Raw genomic sequence first — 22,004 nt, 5'->3', positions numbered from 1 at the left:
ACAGGGGCAACAGACTTCAACTCAGGGCCTCTTATTCAGGCTGGCTGTGCAGCTGGGCACAATTTGCACATGTGGGTGAGGGAGCATGGGATTTTTAAAGCCGAATTCTCCACGGCATTCATTTCTCACACAGCAAATGGTGCATTAGGTAGAAAATATTGAGCTCTGCAAGCCAACTTGTGGGTTGGGATGCTTGTGTAAGCATAAACCTGTAAGCATCTGAGCATCGATGGGAAACTAGACCCCCCTATGAGACATGGTGAATTCTCCTTCTCTGCAAAACAAGGGGTGGGGATTGGATCTGGCCAGCTGGCCAAATCTGACAGGTGGATAGGGCCAGGGGCTTAGAGCGGGGAGTGCTAGGGGGACCATAGCCCCGGGCGCACAACTTGTGAGTGGGTGCGAAACAAGTGCCCTCACCGCAAGCACCCCCAGCATGGCTCGGCCTGGTGTTCCTCTCCACCCACCAAGGGCCATGTTGGCCAGTGGGGCTCCCCTCTGTGCAGGCGGAGAGGCAGCTCAGCATAACCCCACTTTGATCCAGTGGGGGGGGAGTCACTCTGGCCACATCGACAGTGAGGGCTGGGCTGGAGCCCTCCCTCCCAGTGTGTGTGCACCTGCCCTGGGCACCGAAAACCTCTGCTACGCCACAGGGTAGGTAGGGCTGTTGGGAATCTGTGTACAGGCAGCTACTCACACAGAGTCAATTAAGGTTTAGCAGACAGCCAAAAGGTCATGTGAAGGAGTAAGTCTGCCTTGTGATAACAGAGGCATGGAGACAGCTCCCTGATTGGTTAAGCTCTCTCAAGGGAGTGATAATTAATGGCCTACTAACTGGAATATGTTAGTGCAGAGGTTCAGAGTTCTGTGTGTCAGTGTAGGAGTTGTGAGTCGTGTCAGAGAGAGCTAGCAAAAGATCCGTGTTCTGTTCCTGTAAATAGTCCACTGTATATAATAAACACCTAACTACAAGTTCCTGGTTCCTGCTTCGTCTTTCCTGTCTGCAGTCAAGTTGCCAATTGCTTCCGTGGATTCTGCGTGTACTCTGCTAGGTCTGGCTAAGGTCCTGCAACTAGTCAGAAAGTTGTGAAACACCAAATAGGTTTTGCCAGTAGGGCATCTCATCTGTTGATCACTTGATGTTGCAGTGATGTTAGTTGAACAGTTTTGATGCAGGTGGCTTGCAGAGAGCTGATCATCAGGGCCTCAAAGCACTGTGGACAACTAGGTACAGACTTCTGTGACCGACTGATTGCTGGGGCATGCAAAGAACTGCACAGGGCATTATGAACAGGGCTTTGAAGGTGTCCGCCAACCACTTTTTGGCCCAGCTGTGTTTCTACCTGCCTCACACTTGATATCATATGTGATTTCAAGTGTGGGGCAGGTGAGTGTAGCTTAGCCATAATGGGCCAAAGGGGAAAGTCTGGTGGGCTGCATCAGGCCTGTGGATCACAGTCCCCACCCCGTGACCTAAAATGTCATCAAAATCAAACAGTAGCAGAACCATCACCTGGGATTCCTCCTGGGTCCTATCTTAAATCCACCATAGTCCTGGGACTGATGGCAGTCTTCTTCGGACGGTCTTGGGACTGGATTGTCATGTGCCTGCTAAGGTACTTGGGAGTCAGAATCATTCCCTGTGGTGGTTGGAGCCCACTGGGGATTGGAGGTTTGGAAGGCAAAGGAGACCGGCAGTCAATGATGCCAGCGCCATTGAGAGAGCTAACAAATTCCAGTTTTGTCCCTCATCCCCTTCCCTGACCAGAGGTGCTGTCTTGCGCCCAGGATTGAGGGCCCCATTGCACAAGTGCGATGTTATGCGCACATCACATGTTGTGTGTGTGTGACTTCACATTGTCGGGAGGAGGCTGAGCATGGAGCGCAATGTGACACGGCTTCCTCTCTCTCACTCAAGAGGAGCCGGCCACTGAACTGTGCCATGCTTGGCTCTGTGTTCAACCTCTTCATTGAGGGGACCTAGCCTCCTGGCAGCAGATCTTGAGGTGGCTGAAGACACCTCCACCTCTAGGAGTTGGCACACCTGTCCCTGATAACTTCTACAAAAGCAAAACATTGAGACTAAGTACTGGGTGTAAGTTGGAAAGCAGGTTGGGGATTGGGGTGACTGAGGGCTGACTGAGGCTGGTGGGGCAGCGTCCCATTCGCCCCAATGGCTCAGCCTCTCCACTTGTTTCTCCATGAACATGGTGTCACTAGGAACGGGAGGGACAAGTCGCACAATCTGACAGCTCATTTGGAGGATGACCTTCCAAGGACAAGATGAGAGGACGGCCAGGAGGCCTCTATGGCACAATAACCTAGGGGTGCGTGTGTCTATCTCTGTGTATGAATGTGTGCAGGTCCTGCCAGGTCAGGTCCTGCCAGATCTATTCAGCCCACAGACTAGCAGCTGACCACCATTCAGTGGTGTAGCATGGGTTGCCAGTGCCCGGGGCTGCACAGAGGTGGTGGGTGGGCGGGAGGGCAACGGACAGAGTACGCATGCACATCCAACTGCCTAACGGCCCCTGCATCAACCAGGAGATTGCAGCCACAGAGATAAGAAAAAAGAGAGAGATGTTCCATTGTCTGGAAAGGTCACTTCCTGGTTCACATTTTCAACGGAGCCCAACAATGGAAGCCCACCGCTGTATTGAGGCAGCACCAAGTGTTGAAATTTTCCACCCCTAACAATTTTGCCTTTGTTCATGGAGTTTTCTTGGCAGGGATACTGGAGTGGCTTGTCGGTTCCTCCTCCAGGTGGATCACGTTTGGTCAAAACTCTCCACTATGACCTGTTCATCTTGGGTGCCCTGCTCGGCATAGTTCATAGCTTCTCTGAGTTATACAAGCCCCTTTGCCACGGCAAGGCAGTGATTCATGAAGGGGATCACTGAAGCTGAGACTCCAATACTTTGGCCACCTCATGAGAAGAGAAGACTCCCTGGAAAAAGCCCTGATGTTGGGAAAGATGGAGGGCACAAGGAGAAGGGGACGACAGAGGACGAGATGGTTGGACAGTGTTCTTGAAGCTACCAGCATGAGTTTGACTAAACTGCGGGAGGCAGTGGAAGACAGAAGTGCCTGGCGTGCTCTGGTCCATGGGGTCACGAAGAGTCGGACACGACTAAACTAAACAACAACAATTTTGCACCCGGGACAACTGCCTCTGTGGCCCCTCCCACACTATGCCACTGCCACCATTCACTTACATTAAGCATGTAACCTGGGCTATTTATTTGCTGTGTCACATTTAATTTCTCTCCTTTCTTTCTTTCTTTCTTTCTTTCTTTCTTTCTTTCTTTCTTTCTGTTATTGACGGCCTGCAAGCTCTGGCTGGCATGTCGGACTCTGCTGCTTGCTTCACAGCCGAAGATAATTCTCCCCCAGAGGACAGGAAGTGCTGAAGCAAGTGACAGCTGGCAGCCTCCTGCCCTCCGAAGCCATAAACCTGTGGAAACCTGCGACCGAAAAATACACCGGTGCCACTGACCTGTAACTGGGCCGTTGCAGAGAGCATTTTCTGCCTGGCTTGGAGGGCGGTGGATGATGACACGGAGACAGACATGTTTTGTCTCAGCCACCTGATATCATCCCACATACAAGAAAGCTGCAAAATTTGGGGTGGGTGGTTGTGGGGGAAGAGAGAAAGAGACGATTTATTTTTTCCCCAAAAAAGTAAGCTGCTGTTCATTTTGTAGTTCTGTGGGTGGCACTGTTAATAAATGATCAGAATGACGTTGTCTCTCGCCAACGTGAACAGCACACATCTCTCCCAGTCCATCTGTGCACCCATCCTATTAAAATATAAGTCACTGGGTGTTGTCAGTGGGGCCCAGAAGTGACAAGAGGAAAGGGTCACATTTGCATCTGGTACTTCTTAACTCTTCACAAATGTCTAGCCAGCTGTTTGAGACTCTTTCCTCCCCCCTTTTACCATGAAGCTGTAGCTAATACCAGCCCCATGTCTATTTCCCTTTGGGATTTTAAGCAATAAAATACTGTCAAAGGACATCTGTGCCATTATGGCCCAAAGACTTAGCGGGATGGGGCAAGGCTCCCTCAGTCAAATCCCAGATGAATCAAAACTGCTTTACAGGGGCAATGAATGAATGAATGAATGAAGGGTCTTCTAGGAATAGTTTGAAAGTATGGGGGTCCATAACCAGAACGCTATGGATTGATTTATATCCCACCTGTCCTTCAAGGAGCTCTAGGTGATGCACACAGCTCCCCTCACTCACCAATATATTCTCACAACAACTCTGTGAGGTAGGTTGAGCATTGGTGATTGGATCCTTGGTGTCTAGGTCTCTGACTACCACTCAGAGGCCCTAACTATAATTACATCTTGCCTATGGTGTAGGCCCCCTTCAGTGCCTCATTCCTTGTTTTGTAGTACCTTTATTTAGGTAAAGGTAAAGGGTTGCGCTGTGGTCTAAACCACTGAGCCTCTTGGGCTTGCCGATCAGAAGGTCAGCGGTTCGAATCCCCGTGACGGAGTGAGCTCCCGTTGCTCTGTCCCAGCTTCTGCCAACCTAGCAGGTTGAAAGCATACCAGTGCAAGTAGATAAATAGGTACTGCTGTGGCGGGAAGGTAAGCAGCATTTCTGTGCGCTCTGGCTTCCATCACGGTGTCCCGTTGCACCACAAGCGGTTTAGTTATGCTGGCCACATGACCCAGAAAGCTGTCTGTGGACATACGCCGTCTTCCTGGGCTTGAAAGCGAGATGATTGCCACAACCCCATAGTCGCCTTTGACTGGACTTAACAGTCCAGGGGTCCTTTACCTTTACCTTTTATTTATTGGCACTGAGGATATGTTGTCTTTTGTATAGTAACAAATGTTACAATCCCTAGAAATGACAGCTTTGAAACGTCCTATGTTACATCTCAAAGAACTACTTTAACCCCACAAAATTGTAATTGGGGTTCTAGAATCATAGAGTTGAAAGGGACCCCAAAGGTCATCTAGTCCAACCCCCTGCAATGAGGGAATCTCAGCTAAAGCATCCATGACAGTTGGCCATCCAACCTTTGCTTAAAAACCTCCAAGGAAGGAGAGTCCAAAACCTCCTGAGGGAGTGCGTTCCACTGTTGAACAGCTCTTACTGTCAGAATTTTTTTCCATATGTTTAGTTGGAATCCTTTCTTGCAGCTTGAAGTCATTGGCTTGTTATTGTTTTATTTAATACTGAATTTATTTGAGGCAGAGCGTTAATACAGTCATACCTCGGGTTACAGACGCTTCAGGTTGCATTTTTTTGGGTAGCGGACTGCCAAATCCCGGGGGTACTTGAACAGGTTACTTCTGGGCTTCAGCGGTCGCGCATGCGCAGAAGCACTAAATCATGCTTTGCTCATGCGCAGAAGCGCCAAATCACAACCCGCGCATGTGCAGATGCACAGACACGAGTTGCGAACGCTGCAGGTTGCAAACATGCATCCTGCAGATTGCTCACCAAAGCCAGAGATTTATCTATTGGTTTAGGGATGGGAGGCCTTCTAGTTTTGAACATCTACTTTGGTCCCAAGCACTACACCAGAATTACAAGCAGTGGCGGAGCTTCATGCTCTGGCACTGGGGGGCAGAGAGCAGGTGGGGGCATGGCTGGCCTCCTGGGGGCGTGACGTGTGTCCGGGGGGTGTGGCGCATGTTCTGGGGGTGTGGTGCGCTGCCTGCAGGGGCCTGACACCCAGCGCAGGCGCGGGGGCAGGCACGATGGCACCCCACCAGGACCGTGCTGTCAGGGGCGGTGCGCTCCCCCCGCACCCCTCTTCCTCCACCAGTGATTACAAGTCTTGTGACTTCTCTCCTCCATTAATCCCTTTCTTCCAGCCGAGTTTGTTCAAGCATTCTGCCTCCCAGGGAGGGTGCAATGGCTAACTTTTTATTTAGCCTGTAGAAAACTGTCTTACCATGTCTGGCTCTTCTCTACAGTCTCAATTCCACCTACAGTTCCCTACAGTATATACGTATGACTTGGCTCACAACAACATATTCTCACACAACACAGGAATGCACGTCGGTGAGAAGGGGGCCTGGCTGTCAGTGAAAAGGAAGTAGATTATGTCCATTGCTCCAAACAAGACACCGCCGCCCCCTTGCACTGACCCAGTCAGTTGAGTTTGATCAAGAGGAGATGGCAGGTTATGTTTAATGTACCTTTGTGAACCAGAGGAAATCTTGCATAATGGAACTGGCGTGAGAATCATCGATTTCCACAATCGGGATCTGATCTTCGTTGGTGACCAACATATTGTCTTTGTAATAAAATATCACAGCTAAATAGAGCCCTCTGAGGGGGGAAAAATGAGAAAAGAAGGTGATTCGAAGGCTGTTCTGGGAAGGCCAGAGAATTTCAGAGCTAGAGAGAGCTATTTCGTTTGCCTAATCCTGGCCTCGCAAATGACTGAAGCAACAGATTTCACTTCGTCATTCCCAGAAATGAGAATTTCCCAGAAACATCCCAAAACTAAATTCCAGCAAATACTGCAAAATAGCTTCCAATATGTTAGAGTTGATACTGCCTTCCCTGTATAAGCAAAACAACTCACAATGTCAGTTTTTATAGCAATTCTGTTTAGACAAGTGGTACGGCAGGATTTTTACTTTTCTGCCTTTGGAAATCAAGCATTATGTGTGTGTGTATGTGTGCGTGCGTGTGTGTGTGTGCGTGTGTGTGTGTGTGTTATAAGTCAGTGGCTTTCATTGAGGGAGTAGTCATTTGTTTAGTCATTCATTAAAAGTACATTTATTTTGTTACTCATTCAAATCAAATTAGATTTTGTTACATTGTTTTAATATTTCCCCTCTTTCTAACTTTCAACTTTTCATTGCCCTTTCCACTGTGGCAGTAGACTTCTCTTGTCCATAATTTTACTGCTCCAGAATGCCCTGGGTATCGTGTTGTCCCAGGACGTCCTGGGGGGAATGGCATGCCATCCAACATTTCTCTGATGAAAATAGGGACAGCCTATTCAACAATAAAGGGACGCAGGTGGTGCTGTGGGTTAAACCACAGAACCTAGGACTTGCTGATCAGAAGGTCGGCGGTTCGAATCCCCGCGACGGGGTGAGCTCCCGTTGCTTGGTCCCTGCTCCTGCCCACCTAGCAGTTCAAAAGCACGTCAAAATGCAAGTAGATAAATAGGTACTGCTCTGGCGGGAAGGTAAACGGCGTTTCCGTGCACTGCTCTGGTTCGCCAGAAGTGGCTTAGTCATGCTGGCCACATGACCCGGAAGCTGTACGCCGGCTCCCTTGGCCAATAAAGCGAGATGAGCCCCGCAACCCCAGAGTCAGCCACAACTGAACCCAATGGTCAGGGGTCCCTTTACCATTTACCTTTATTCAATAATAATAATAATAATAATAATAATAATAATAATAATAATACGCCCCCACTTGACTGGGTTGCCCCAGCCACTCTGGGCAGCATCCAACATATTTTAAAACATAATTAAACATTAAAAAAAATAGGGACTTCCTACCATAGCCTCCAACATTTCTCTGATGAATATATGGATGTCCTAACGAAAAGCGGGATATTCCAGGATCACGTCAGAAAGTGGGACTGTTCCTTGAAAATAGGGACACTTGGAGGGTCCAAGATGATTGTTTGTGGGGAGGCAAGCTCAATGCTATTCTCCTTGAAAAATTGGTGCTGGAACTCACAATGAACTTGTTCTCTTACAATTGCAATGGTGCCCATCTGAGTGGTGCTGGAACTGAGTTCTGTTAAGTTCTGGCTGGGGAAACAAGCCCTGGAAAGCTGTCTTTAAGGGGAACTTGTCTATTTTTTTCACCCCTAATAAGCTTCCAAAGGTCCCCCAGAATGCAGTGTGAAAAGAGTTAATCGCAGGACCTCTTGATTTATAGCAATATGATTCAGTGCTACGACCACCCGAATCAATGGGGTTATTTTGGATGTGCGCTAGTGCAACAGAGCATCATTTTGTTCAGCGTATCTGTAGCACTGTTTACATAAAATTCATTCCTTTTAAATATTTACGTTTGTAATTAGCTACATACATTAATCAGTGGATTTAGTGAATTGAAGAACCTCCGGGGAGCTTTTTGGAAAGAACCAGCCTCTTATCAAAATACAAAGAGAGGGGGAGGAAACAAACCAAGCACTCTCGGTGATGAAAGAAGACAAAATCCAGCCCTGTGCATAACTTTCATTCACAGAGACCAAAGCTTCCAGAGGCAGGCAGGTTATACTGGGACAGGGGAGGACAGCCAAAAATATTAGGAATCTCAGATATGGGTTTGATCAGGAAGAAAGCATTCAAATGGCTTTCTGCTGTCATTTTTAAAACAAAGCAAGCCCAGGAAGTCATTCATTTTCATCAAAGGGAAACATCAGTGCCACCCCCAGATACTGTAAGGGCTGCTATCACATAAAAGACCATGGAACAAATTTGTTTTCCATCGCTCCAGAGAGTAAGACCCAAAGGACAGCAAAAGGTTTTGCGTTAAACATTGGGAAAGATGTCCTAACAGTCTGAGCTAGAAGTGAATCCCAAACCCTCCAAGTGTCCCTGTTGTCCAGGGACAGTCTTGGATTTACAGAAGCTGTCCTGGTTTCTGATTTGATCCCGGAATGTCCTGCATTTCTTTAGGATGTCCCTATTTTCATTGGAGGAATGCGGTTGGCACTGTGGTCTAAACCACAGAGCCTAGGGCTTGCCGATCAGAAGGTCGGCGGTTCGAATCCCCGCGATGGGGTGAGCTCCCATTGCTCGGTCCCTGCTCCTGCCAACCTAGCAGTTTGAAAGCACGTCAAAGTGCAAGTAGATAAATAGGCACTGCTCAGGTGGGAAGGTAAATGGCGTTTCCGTGCGCTGCTCTGGTTCGCCAGAAGCGGCTTAGTTATCCAGTTACATGACTTGGAAGCTCTCTGTGGACAAATGCCGGTTCCCTTGTCCTATAGAACTAGATGAGCGCCGCAACCCCAGAGTCATTCGCGACTGGACCTAATGGTCAGGGGTACCTTTACCTTTATTTTCATTGGAGAAATGTTGGACGGTATGGAATTATGTGATCCCCAAGCCAAGGAGGTAAGTAACTATACAACCTTTACAAGACATCTGAAGGCAGTCCTGTATAGGGAAGTTTTTTAAAAAATGTTTAATGCTTTATTATGTTTTCATATATGTTGGAAGCTGCCCAGTGTGGCTGTGGCAACCCAGTCAGACGGGCAGTGTATAAATAATAAAATTATGATGATGATGGAATAGGATGTCTCTATTTTCATCGGAGAAATATTGGAGGGTATACAACCCCATTGACTTCAATAGGACTTACTCCCAGGGAAGTATGCCCAGTTTTGAAGCCTTGTGCGCTAGACATTGAAAGCAGTATCCAAAATGGCATGATTCCCTCAACTCTTGGGAACTGCAGACTATTAAAGGTGTTTACAGTTGTTCAGACCGCTATCCCCTGCGTGCCCCCCCCCGACTTAAAACTCCCAATTTCCTGGGAAAACAGTTTGGTCTCTAATCAACTCTGAGAATTGTAGCTCTGAGAGGGAAATAGGGGTTTCCTAGCAACACTCAACATCCTTATAAAACTACAGCCCCCAGAATTCTTTGGGGTGAAGCCATGACTGCGGCCCAAGTTAGACTTTTAATTTACCGAATCCCATAAGATCTGAAGGCCATGCCTTGACCCTTCTCAGAGGACGTCTGCTCCTCAGTGAGTTTCCTTGCTTCACCAATGTCATCCGGTGAAGCCTTTTTCTACGTGACTATTGCCCTGACACTCAATATTTTTCTTTCTCAGTGCTGAGCACTTTCTGAAATCAGGCCTAGGCTTACGTAAGAGAGCAGCTCTGGGGAGCTCTGGCTACATAGTTCAGATTCTGCCACACCAGACAAACCTTTTCAAAGTCTTCACAAACTTGTTTGAAGAATGGAAGAGGTGCTTCAGGCTTCTTGAGACAGATTGCTTGCGACCTGCGTTCTGCAATTTAGAACTATCTGGAGACGCGAATGAAAAAGAAACAAACGAATAACAGAAAAGAAAGAGAGAGGTGTGATTTTGAGTTTTACAGAAATATTAGGCAGCACATTTATTTGTTTTTTTGAGACCACAGACCCTCCAAGTGTCCCTATTTTCCAGGGACAGTCCTGGATTTACAGAAGCCTTCTGATTTGTTCCCAGAATGTTCCACCTGGTGCTGAAGTGACTTCAAAGCAATCCATTGCAGCTTAACAGGGTGGCCCCTCTGGAATTTGTCACACACACACAGACACGAATTTGTAAATCTGTCTGCTTGGCTACCGAGAGCTTAAATACATGACATTTCACACATGCATTTGGAGAGGATCCCTAACATAGCAGAGAGAGAAAGAGAAACCACCTGAAACACAGGACAAAGCTGTTTCAATACAGGAAGTAGCATTTTACATTGAAATACAGGACAATCCTGTGTTATATAGGACAGGTGGCAACCCAAGAAGAAGAAGAAGAAGAGTTTGGATTTGATATCCTGCTTTATCACTACCCTTAGGAGTCTCAAAGCGGCTAACATTCTCCTTTCCCTTCCTCCCCCACAACAAACACTCTGTGAGGTGAGTGGGGCTGAGAGACTTCAGAGAAGTGTGACTAGCCCAAGGTCACCCAGCAGCTGCACATGGAGGAGTGGAAACGCGAACCCGGTTCACCAGATTACGAGTCTACCGCTCTTAACCACTACACCAACCCTACCCCCGAGCCATGGAGATAAGTAGCTATACAACCTTTCAAAGACATTGAAGCAGTGGGGGAAATACTTGCTCCGGCACCTGGAGTGGCGTACATCCAGGGGCGTGGCTGGCACACGTCCCGGGGGGCATAGCATGCCACCCGCAGAGGGCATGGCATGTGTCAGAGGTGTGTGCATCAAGTGGTGTGTGCCCAGGGGCATGCGCGAAGAGCGATGAGTGTCCCGGGGGTGTGTGGCGAGCACCAAGTGTCCCAGGGGCAGAGGCGGGGTGGCCACAATGTCACCCCACCAGGATAGCACCCAGGGCGAACCACCCCCCGCCCCCTCCATCTGCCAGTGGATTGAAGGCAGGCCTGTATAGGCAAGATTTTTTTAAATGTTCAGTGTGGCTGGGGCAATCCAGTCAGATAGGTGGGGTATAAATAATAAATAATAAAATGGTTGTCATTGAACAGGATATCCCCAAAAGCTACTGTGGGTGTCTTCCAACATACAGTGGTACCTTGAGTTACAGACGCTTCAGGTTACAGACTCTGCTAAACCAGAAATAGTACCTTGGGTTAAGAACTTTGCCCTTAGGATGAGAACAGAAATTGTGCGGCAGCAGCAGCAGCAGGAGGCCCCATTAGCTAAAGTGGTACCTCAGGTTAAGAACAGTTTCAGGTTAAGAACGGACCTCCAGAACAAATTAAGTTCTTAACCCGAAGTACCTGTTAGGATATTTCCGTTCCACCTTAAAAGGGAGCAGGCTTTGTGAGTCACAGAGTCTGCGTATTTCCTGTTCACAGGATGTTTATGTTTTTCAGTTGCTTTCGTTTCTTTCTTCTTCTTGCCTGAGCAGCCGGAGCAGGCGGTCATGGTTTCTTTGTTTTGACCAACGCTGAATAAACTGTAAATATGCTCTCCTGCTGTGCATCTTTTGCTGTGTGAATTCTGCTGATAGAGTGTGCACAAGCCTAAGAATGTGGCTATCTATTCTTGAGGCTTCGTGTCGCTATTGCTGATACTGCGTGACTACGGGAGATCGATGGAACGTCCGGCAGCCGCCTTGGGGGCTCAGATGGATTTTGTCTCCCTGGCAGTATCCCAACAGTACCACTATATATAAAAACATAATAAAACAGTAAACAGTAAAACTTCCCTACACAGGGCTGCCTTCAGTTGTCTTCTAAAGGTTGTATAGTTACTTATCTCCTTGGCCCAGGCAGGAGATAGATCAGTTGGTTACAGCTGATAATGCCTAGGTTTCAGGTTTCCAGGTTTGATTCCTATATGGGGCCACTGCATTTTCCTGCATTGCAGGGGGTTGGACTAGATGATCCTCAGGGTCCCATCTACTATTTTATGAAGCGGATGTAGCTAGGAAGGCTTGGTGGTCTCATACCTCCATACTGTCCAACATTTCTTTGCTGAAAATAGGGGTATCCTAAGGAAAACTGTACCTTCCAGGATCAAATGTCCTCTGGAAATCTGGGGACTGTCCCTAGAAAACAGGGACACTTGGAGGGTCTAGAAAAGACACCCCCCCATTAAAAAAAACTTATTTCATGCCGTGCTCCAAAACTGCACTTTGAGTGATGGAATATAGGGCAACCAAATTCCAGTAGCAATCACTCTCCATTAATGCCAATGTTAAAGGACACACAGGAGAATCATGTACCCTGGCAGATCTCACTATTCAATTTGTCTGCTCTGGAAAGGAACAATAACTAGATAGCAGCTACTGAATCCTTTTCCTGTGGCAGATCGATTATTCCGCTTTACAAAGCCCCATTGTTTTGATTGGCAAGATCAAAGGTTGCACAAGGAGGATCCAGATTAAATTTGAAAATGTTGTCAGGCTTACCTTTCTTCGCTGAAGAAGATGGGCAGGGGGAACCCTGACATCTATTTTTTTGTGAATTCTCAAAAGAGATTTCTCCTAAACTTGTCACATGGAAGGAGGCATCCGACTGCCTCTCCTTAACAATTCTGAACACATATGTCCAAAACCATATGTGCATTCAGCAATTTTTTAATTAAAAGAATATGAATACATTTGCACCCTAATTTGCACATTGGAAAAGGAGATAGAAATGAGGCATAAATTTAGCATCATTATCCTAATGCAAATATAAAGAACATTCAGATGCTGATAAATAATTCCCTTCCTGGACGGGGATAGCTTGACCACCAAAATGTTTTGGTGACAGAGGTTTATTTTTTTTTTTTGGGGGGGGGAGTTATAACAGTAGGGCTGCTATACGTCTGGGTTTTCCTGGACACATCCGGGATTCATCGGTTGGAAATAAGTGTTTGGACGGAATTTCCGAAAATCATGAAAATGTTCGGGATGTATGGCAACTCATTGTGGGATGTGATCCATGAGAGGCAGTCAAATACACCATTCCTTGTTTTCCTAGAGTGGCCATGCAAGGGGGTGTTTGGTTCAGCCAGTCGAAACTTCCTGTTCCTCCTGCGATTATCCCCCCATATGGGGTAGATCCACATGTACATATTTGTAACTAAGTCTGCCTTCAGGGATCCAACTGTGAACTGATGTAAGGAAATTTCTTTTATCGAGTTTGAATAAGATTGTGGTGTCTTTATTCTTTTAAGAGGGATTCAAGGGAACTTACTAGGAACGTACAATTCAATCTGAGACAGACTGTATAATTGTATAATAGTGAGAGGCTTACACGAGCCTGCAACCAGCTATCTGCTGTGCATGTAAAAAGGGGAATGTAAACTCTGCTAAGTAAAGGAACTTGCTAGCGCAAGTTAGGAAGGATATTAATTAATCATATATCCTCTCCTCCCACCCTGAACATTCCCACATCCATGTCAGAAGTGCTGGTTTTTTGGTGAATTTCCTTAAAAATATCTCAGAAACTTAAAACCAGAATCCTTTCTCCTAGGTATCATGTCAGAGGAAATAAAAAGAACGGTCAGACCAATATTTATGTATGGAACTATGGTGGCAAGGTTATTGATTGCCCAAAATTGGAAAAGCAGCAGCGTCCCAACTAAAACAGACTGGTTATCTAAAATGATGGAATACTTCCATATTGCCAAACGAACAGGGAGGATAAGAGGAGATATGGCACAAAAAGTGAATAAGGAGTGGGCTATCTTTAAGGAATACATCAAAATTTATGTGGAAAAAGTAGAATTTCTGACAAATATTGAGTGAACCCAGAAAATGGTTAGAGTGAAAGGAGAGAAAGTCAAGATAGAAGAAGAGATTAAAGAAATAATGAAATGCGTTTAAGCTAGTTGGAAAAATAAAGTAGCGTAACAAGAACGGCTGGAAGTCAAGTCACTTGGTAGGTGTCCGTGTGGGGTAGGAGTGTAGGTATGTATAGGCAGGTATTATATAGAGTAATGTAGGTATGTTTTATGTTATGAAAATAAGGTAGTGTGTTGTGTATGTGTATTGTGCAAATGTACATGTATGTGTTTTATCTGTTAATAAAATTAAAATAAATAAATAAAATAAAATAAAAATATCTCAAAAACTTCATTTTGTGTGCGTGGAGATTCTGGATTTTCACTTTTTGAAATATGGCAACTCTACGTAGCAGTTGCCTTGGTAAGTAAAGGTAAAGGGACCCCTGACCATTAGGTCCAGTCGTGACCAACTCTGGGGTTGCGGCGCTCATCTCGCTTTATTGGCCGAGGGAGCCAGCGTACAGAACTCAGTTCCAGCACCACTCAGATGGGCACCATTGCAATTGTAAGAGAACAAGTTCATTGTGAGTTCCAGCACCAATTTTTCAAGGAGAATAGCATTGAGCTTGCCTCCCCACAAACAATCATCTTGGACCCTCCAAGTGTCCCTATTTTCAAGGAACAGTCCCACTTTCTGACGTGATCCTGGAATATCCCGCTTTTCGTTAGGACATCCATATATTCATCAGAGAAATGTTGGAGGCTATGGTAGGAAGTCCCTATTTTTTTTAATGTTTAATTATGTTTTAAAATATGTTGGATGCTGCCCAGAGTGGCTGGGGCAACCCAGTCAAGTGGGGGCGTATTATTATTATTATTATTATTATTATTATTATTATTATTGAATAAAGGTAAATGGTAAAGGGACCCCTGACCATTGGGTTCAGTTGTGGCTGACTCTGGGGTTGCGGGGCTCATCTCGCTTTATTGGCCAAGGGAGCTGGCGTACAGCTTCCGGGTCATGTGGCCAGCATGACTAAGCCGCTTCTGGCGAACCAGAGCAGCGCACGGAAACGCCGTTTACCTTTCCGCCGGAGCGGTACCTATTTATCTACTTGCACTTTGACGTGCTTTTGAACTGCTAGGTTGGCAGGAGCAGGGACTGAGCAATGAGAGCTCACCCCGTCGCGGGGATTCGAACCGCTGACCTAGGCTCGGTGGTTTAACCCACAGCGCCACCCGCATCCCTATAGTTGCCTTGGTAGGATCATTCATACTTACTCTTAGCTTGGAAGCAAATGAGTTTTAAGTATGTTATTTGCCTGCAACCTCAGATAAGTTAGGAGCATGCCTGTATGAGGGAGTCCCGTCTTTCTGAAGAGAACACACCTTAATACATCAAGAAATATCAAGTAATCATACTACTAAAATAAACAGAGTGGATTTAAAGTGGGGAAAGCAACCCGTTTTGCTAGTCAAACGGTTTGGCTCCACTCCACCAGCGTTTTAACGGCCACTGCGAAATGATCTGCATACAAAAACTGTGGCAATTATTTCCACCCTGTAGATTGCTTTTGTTTTTACAATCTTGTATAAACAGGGACAAGAAATACCGACGTGGGATTATATGGCCACATATATGTAATAATAATAATTTGGGAGTCACGGGAAGAAGGTGTTTGAATGGCCTGCCATTTAATTAGGTAATAAATAACGTGGCGTGGTACTAATTGCATGGCAGCAAAACGATACGCAGATGCAAAGCTGCATCAATAAATGATAAGGCCACAGAAGCAGAAAAAAACCTTTGTGCAAAGGCTGAAGTGAGCACCGCAAAGATTAGGCAAAGACTGGGGCATCGAGTAGCCTTTGCAAACCAGGGCATTTGGAGGGCACCCGGTTAGTGAAGGCTGAGCTCATTTTCGCTCCCCTCCAAAGAAACACTCAAAAACCTGTTCTGTGCTAAGCAGCTCAAGAAGATGGTTTGCAGGTGGTCCATATAATTTGGCTTTGTCATCTCATTGCGTTAAAACCAACAATATAAATGATCTGGGGAAGTGAGAGGGAAGGGAATCCTGGGAAGATGTCTGGCAGATAAATCTGAGCTTTGGCAAAATAGGTTTGGCGTCATTCACAGAGGGCACATTTTAAAGAGCAAACTTGATCGCAGCAGTGGAAGAGGCCGTAGGGATGGAAAGAAGCAAGCCAGCAAAGATGAGACGGCCTACATGATCCTTTAAACCAGGCATAGGCAAACTCAGCCCTCCAGATGTTTTGGGACTACAATCCCATCATCCCTGACCACTGGTCCCGTTAGCTAGGGATGATGGGAGTTGTAGTCCCAAAACATCTGGAGGGCTGACTTTGCCTATGCCTGCTTTAAACACTAGGGCAGGGTTTCCCAAACCTAGATCTCCAACTGTTTCTGGACTACAATTCCCATCATCCCTGACCACTAGTCCTGCTTGCTAGGGATCATGGGAGTTGCAGTCCAAAAACAGCTGGAGTCTGCTGGTCTGAGACATGCTTCCATTGTAATAATAATAATAATAATAATAATAATAATAATAATAATAATAATTCTATTATTTATACCCCACCCATCTGGCTGGGTTGTCCCAGCCACTCTGGGTGGCTTCCAGCACATATAAAAGCATAATAAAACATCAAACATTAAAAACTTCTTGATACAGGGCTGCCTTCAAACGTCTTTTGAAAGATATGTAGTTCTCATTAGGATTATGTAGTTTTCATGAGGATTTTAGGGGGGAAATGCATATTTCTGCAGAAATGCGAATAACTGATTTTAATACTGTAAAAATGAGAAATTTTCAGAACCAAAATTACCAGATTCTTTCATCTCTAATGTGGACAGGGCCTAAGAAAGAAGTGTGTCCCTAATTTAAGTCAAAATAGATAGATAAATGATAGATAGATGAGAGAGAGAGAGAGAGAAAGAGAGTGAGAGAGAGACGTGTCCCAGGGTTCAAAATCTGAGAAACAGACATGTTTCCAGCATTCCAATACAGTGGTACCTCGGTTTAAGAACAGTCCTGTTTAAGAACGATTCGGTTTACGAACTCCGCAAAACCAGAAGCAGTGTCCCGGTTTGCGAACTATACCTTGGTCTAAGAACGGAATCCGAACAGTGGAAGGGCACTGGCGGCGGGAGGCCTCCTTAGGGAAAACATGCCTCAGATTAAGAACGGTTTTGGGTTTAAGAACAGACTTCCAGAATGGATTAAGTTCGTAAACCGAGGTACCACTGTACAGTGGTACCTTGGGTTAAGTACTTAATTCGTTCCGGAGGTCCGTACTTAACCTGAAACTGTTCTTAACCTGAAGCACCACTTTAGCTAATGGGGCCTCCTGCTGCTGCCGCACCGCCGGAGCACGATTTCTGTTCTCATCCTGAAGCAAAGTTCTTAACCTGAAGCACTATTTCTGGGTTAGCGGAGTCTGTAACCTGAAGCATCTGTAACCTGAAGCATATGTAACCCGAGGTACCACTGTATTCCAACGTTCTCTGTAACAACATTTTGACACATAAGAATGTTGATAATCTGCACCGGAGCAGCTGTGCAATATTGCCCACCGACTTCCTATTGCAACTGCAACATGAAAGTCTTTGCTCTGCGCCGGCTTCTGTTCAGGACACCAGCATTCATATAACTTAGCATGCAGCAGCACAGCTAAAAGCCAGCCCACATGTTGATGAAGGCTTGTGGGCCGTCATGCCCAGAGAGGGTAATGAGATTAGGCCCCTAGATGTGGGCTAGCTCTGCCTCCGTTCCAACCTTGCCTTGAAACAGCCTGCCGTTCAAAGCCAACCCCTCTGCCCTTTGCCAAATGAGGTAAGGGCTGGTTCCGCAGCTCCCAGATCAAATTACTATTCAAACATTTTTAAGGATTAGCTTCGGACTTAGTCCGTCAGTATTTTGCTGGACAAGTGCCACCGAAAAAAACCAAAACAAAAAAACAAAGGTAAGCATTACAATGAAAAGTTTTGATTTCTCCCCTTCCTACCTTAGATCATCACAACGATACGTTGAACTACAAAGAGTTGATTTGAAATGTAGGATTGGAGAAGGACGAAAGCTGGGCTGGGCTGGGCGGAGGAAAAAACTTCTTCAACCTTAGGCCCATACAATGCCAAGCAATCTGTAATTGTAGTAACCTGGTTACGCTAGTTATGAAGACAAATGGGTGAGCTTGTTGCTTGTAATCATCCATGTTTTCCCTCCACTGGAGATTAAACTTTGGAAACCAAAGCTCTCTGTCTCTCCCAAGGATAACGGCAAATTACAAAGCAAATTCTAAAGCCACAGCAGATCTGTTTGCAGAGCCTCTAAAATGCAGCCGGCATGCCAGAGTTGTCAAAGGTTTTCCTGGCGATGTTTCTGTGAGGTTGTTTACATCGTTGTCTCCTAGGGTCAACTTGATATGAGTTCTGTTCAGGGGCCCTATATGCTTAAAGCAGCCTCTCTCCTTCAGAGGTGACCCACAGAACAGAGGAGAATTGTGCGGACTGCGTGGTGAGGACTTGACAGGGCTGCTGCTCTCTCCCCTCTCGCGCAGGTGCAATTGTGCAAAGGAGGTGCCCAAACAGAGACGATACATTGTTGATGGCATCCGTCTGTCTCGAGAGACAATGGAGTGCGCATCTGGGTGTGAAGCCAAGCCTCTGTTCCAGCAGCACTTGGGTGCCATCCTGAGCATTGTGTATGTAGCTCCTGGGCTGCCCAGATGACAAGATCACCTTCTCAGCCTTGCTGGAGTGGTCCAAAGGAAAACAGAATGATACATTTGGCACCAGCTTGGCTGCAGGGCTTGGCTGCAAGGTGCCATCCAACTGTCTTTACCAGCTGTACTGGTGGAGTCCAGGGTCAGGTTTAAGGTGCTGGTTTTGACCATTAAAGCCCTATGTAGCCTAGGACCCTCATACCTACGTGAATGCTTCTCCTGGTATCCCCTGCGGAGGACCTTAAGGTTCATAAATAACAACATTTTGGAGGTCCCAATCCTCAAGGAGGTTAGATTGGTTTCAACTAGGGTCAGGGCCTTTTCAGTACCGGCCCCGACTTGGTGGAACACTCTGTCACAAGAGACTAGGGCCCTGGAATGGTATACAAAAGTTGAACAGGTTAAATCCGTAATGATACACTGGGCGAGGGACTTGGGGGCACAATATTCAACTTTTAGATTGGGAAAGGATATAGAAAACTGATTTGAAATTCTCAGCATGTTGCACGCTGAAAGAAAACTATATGAAAAGGATGTACAGGTGGTAATTGACTCCTAGTAAGTTAGCAAAAATGTATTAGACAAGTACAAACATCTGCTGGAAATGTAAAGAAAAAGAAGGTACCTTTTATCATATGTGGTGGTCATGTAAAGAAATAAAAGCATTCTGGGAAATGATATATAATTAATTGAAAAAAATGTTTAAAATAACTTTTATTTTAAAAAAACCCAGATGCTTTCTTATTAGGAATTGTAGGTACCGATATTCCAAAGGAGTAGAAAAGACTCTTTATGTATGTGACAACAGCCACAAGGATGCTACTAGCCCAGCCGTGGAAAGAAGACAAGGTCACTACCAGAGAGGAATGGCAAATTAAGCTGTTGGACTACGCTGAAATGGCAAAACTGACTGGAAAGCTCAGGCACCAAGAAGACAAAAACTTTAAGAAGGAATGGGAGAAAATTATAATTTATTTAGGAGACCACTGTAAGCAGATGAAAACATTAGCAGGATTCTAATAACACTTGTAATGTAACAAACACTATGGACAATATGGAGAGGTACAAAATATGGATTAGGAAATAATATGCAGTTGAAAATGTTGGCAATAAGACCCATGGAGGGGATGTTATAACTCTATGCTTGTAAAATCAAATAAAAATCATTTTCAAAAAAAAAGGAAAGGAAAGGAAAAGAAACTAGCTTGCTGTACAGTGATAAAACCTATGTACGATGCTCCGCCAGATTTCCTCTCTGGCTCCACCCACCACGATATGTGGTCTTGGGTCAGTATTTCAAAATCCAATGTTGTCTTCAGGCTGAAAAAGCTTTTCACTCCTGTCGAGGTTACACCAGAGAGGTGGTGCGAATTGCTCACCCAACCACCATCGTAACGCATTTCAGAATGTCAAATCGCACATATGCTCACTACACTTGAGTTCGCACATCACTGTGGCAGGCGCCACAAAAGTATAACAAAGAACAGCCAGGAAAAAGAATGGTTTTCAATAGGCTGCATTATAAAACAGATTGCTTTACGGGGACCCTAATTAGAAGGTGGTGAGAAGGGAAGGGGGGAAAGAAGCACTTATTTCCATGCAACATTCCTTTCCTTTTTCAAAAGGGCATTTTCACATTGAGCGTATGTTGCCATAGTTACAGCAAAGGAGCACGCAGACCTTTGCTAGTCTGCATTGTTGCATATTTGCACACATAAGAATCGAGGGCTCCTTGTGCAGAATCTGCCAAGGCGAGACAGTAGAGAGGCGAGGACAATCAGAACTCTGTAATAATTTGATTTCTCCTATTAAAAAAGCAGAGGGGGGGGGTTGAAGTTCCTTTGTCACAAAGCCATAATTTCAAGAAAAACATTATATATTTTTTTTGGGGGGGGGGAGGTAATTAAAAATATTTAATCGCATTTCAACAGCTCACAGAGAACATGGGTTTTTGGAACGTATCTCAAGCTGCTGCCCTGGTTTTCAAAGGCACATTGTCTCCCGTGAATGAAGAACAGAGAACTTGCTGGGCTTTAAACTGTCTCTACATCTAAGGGAATGGGGGAGATAGTTTCATTTAAAATGCAGCAATTTTGCTTTTCCCCCGCACTCATTAGGGTGCCTCTTTTTCATTACATGTTGGAATGGCTTCCTAGAGAATTTATAGCACCTGTTTTGCTGGCAGCAGCCACACTGCTTTCGTTCAGTCCTAAGGTTGTAACACACAATATTAAAAGTTAAAACCACGGCCAGCAGCAGTAATGGGTGGAGTCAGAAAATTACCATAAATTACCCATCATTAAGGGATGCGGGTGGCTCTGTGGGTTAAACCACAGAGCCTAGGACTTGCTGGTCAGAAGGTTGGCGGTTCGAATCCCCGCGGCGGGGTGAGCTCCCGTTGCTCGGTCCCTGCTCCTGCCAACCTAGCAGTTCAAAGCACACCAGTGCAAGTAGATAAATAGGTACCCCTCCGGCGGGAAGGTAAATGGAGTTTCCGTGTGCTGCTCTGGTTTGCCAGAATCAGCTTAGTCATGCCAGCCACATGACCCGGAAGCTGTCTGCGGACAAACGCCGGCTCCCTTGGCCAATAAAGCGAGATGAGCGCCGCAACCCCAGAGTCGGTCACGACTGGACCTAATGGTCAGGGGTCGCTTTACCTTTACCTTACCCATCATTGAACCCTGCTGCCATCTTCCCTGCTGGTGGGTATCTATTATAGCAATTTATTGCTCTAGGTTGGGGGGGGGCAGAATGTCTCCTCCCACAAACCTCACTTGCTCTGAGAGGCTGGCTGCGGACATGCAATGGTCAGGGAAAGCACTTTGTACATGCTCTGGGGCCACGCCTCTTTTTTCGCATGCTGTAGGGGTGCGAAGGAACCATGGCCCGCCTCTTGCCCAAGGCTCCACAAAAATATGGCACTACCACAGCTAATTCTCCCCTGGTCTCCTCGCTGGCCCAAATAGGACTAATTTAGCCAGCTAGCCTTGGTGATCATCTAATGTTTATTGGATGGATTTCCCCCCTAAACTGATTTTTGAATTCTGAATTGATTGTGATTCAATTTTATACTGTATTTTATGCTGTTTTTTGTTGCAATAATTAAGTGTTTTAAATTTGTTGTTAGCCACCCTGAGTCGGGTTTTCTGAAATAATAAAAATGTATTATTATTATTATTACTATTATTACTACCAGCCCCATTAAGGCCTGTTATCTGTCTTTGCCAGGAAGTCTTTAAACATATTAATTGGCGTTTGTGATCTGAAACAATTTACTGGGCAGGAGAGAGAGAGAGAAAACGAGAGAGAGGCTTTGGCGAAAGCTTCTCTTCAAATGTTTGCCGCGTTGCCAATTGGGAGAGGCAAGAAGAGCGAGATAGTCTGCTAAAGTGATT

At 45.8% G+C, this 22,004-nt stretch overlaps 1 protein-coding gene across 2 annotated transcripts in view; it reads right to left on the bottom strand.

Moving 5' to 3' along the window:
* ANKFN1 (ankyrin repeat and fibronectin type III domain containing 1) overlaps positions 1 to 22,004 on the bottom strand; it is a 225,698-nt gene that overhangs the window by 44,453 nt on the left and 159,241 nt on the right. For both annotated transcript variants that reach the window (XM_053375155.1, XM_053375156.1), the window contains 3 exons: positions 9,889 to 9,988; positions 6,170 to 6,302; positions 3,497 to 3,613 (listed from right to left, as the gene is read on the bottom strand). In XM_053375155.1, the coding sequence (XP_053231130.1) occupies positions 3,497 to 3,613; positions 6,170 to 6,302; positions 9,889 to 9,988 (350 nt within the window). The remainder of the gene's footprint in view (positions 1 to 3,496; positions 3,614 to 6,169; positions 6,303 to 9,888; positions 9,989 to 22,004) is intronic.

Source organism: Podarcis raffonei, chromosome 2 (genome assembly GCF_027172205.1).
Source record: "Podarcis raffonei isolate rPodRaf1 chromosome 2, rPodRaf1.pri, whole genome shotgun sequence".
Lineage (NCBI taxonomy): Eukaryota > Metazoa > Chordata > Lepidosauria > Squamata > Lacertidae > Podarcis > Podarcis raffonei.
Note: the sequence above shows the minus strand (reverse complement) of the source record. Positions and strands in the feature narration are given on the sequence as shown.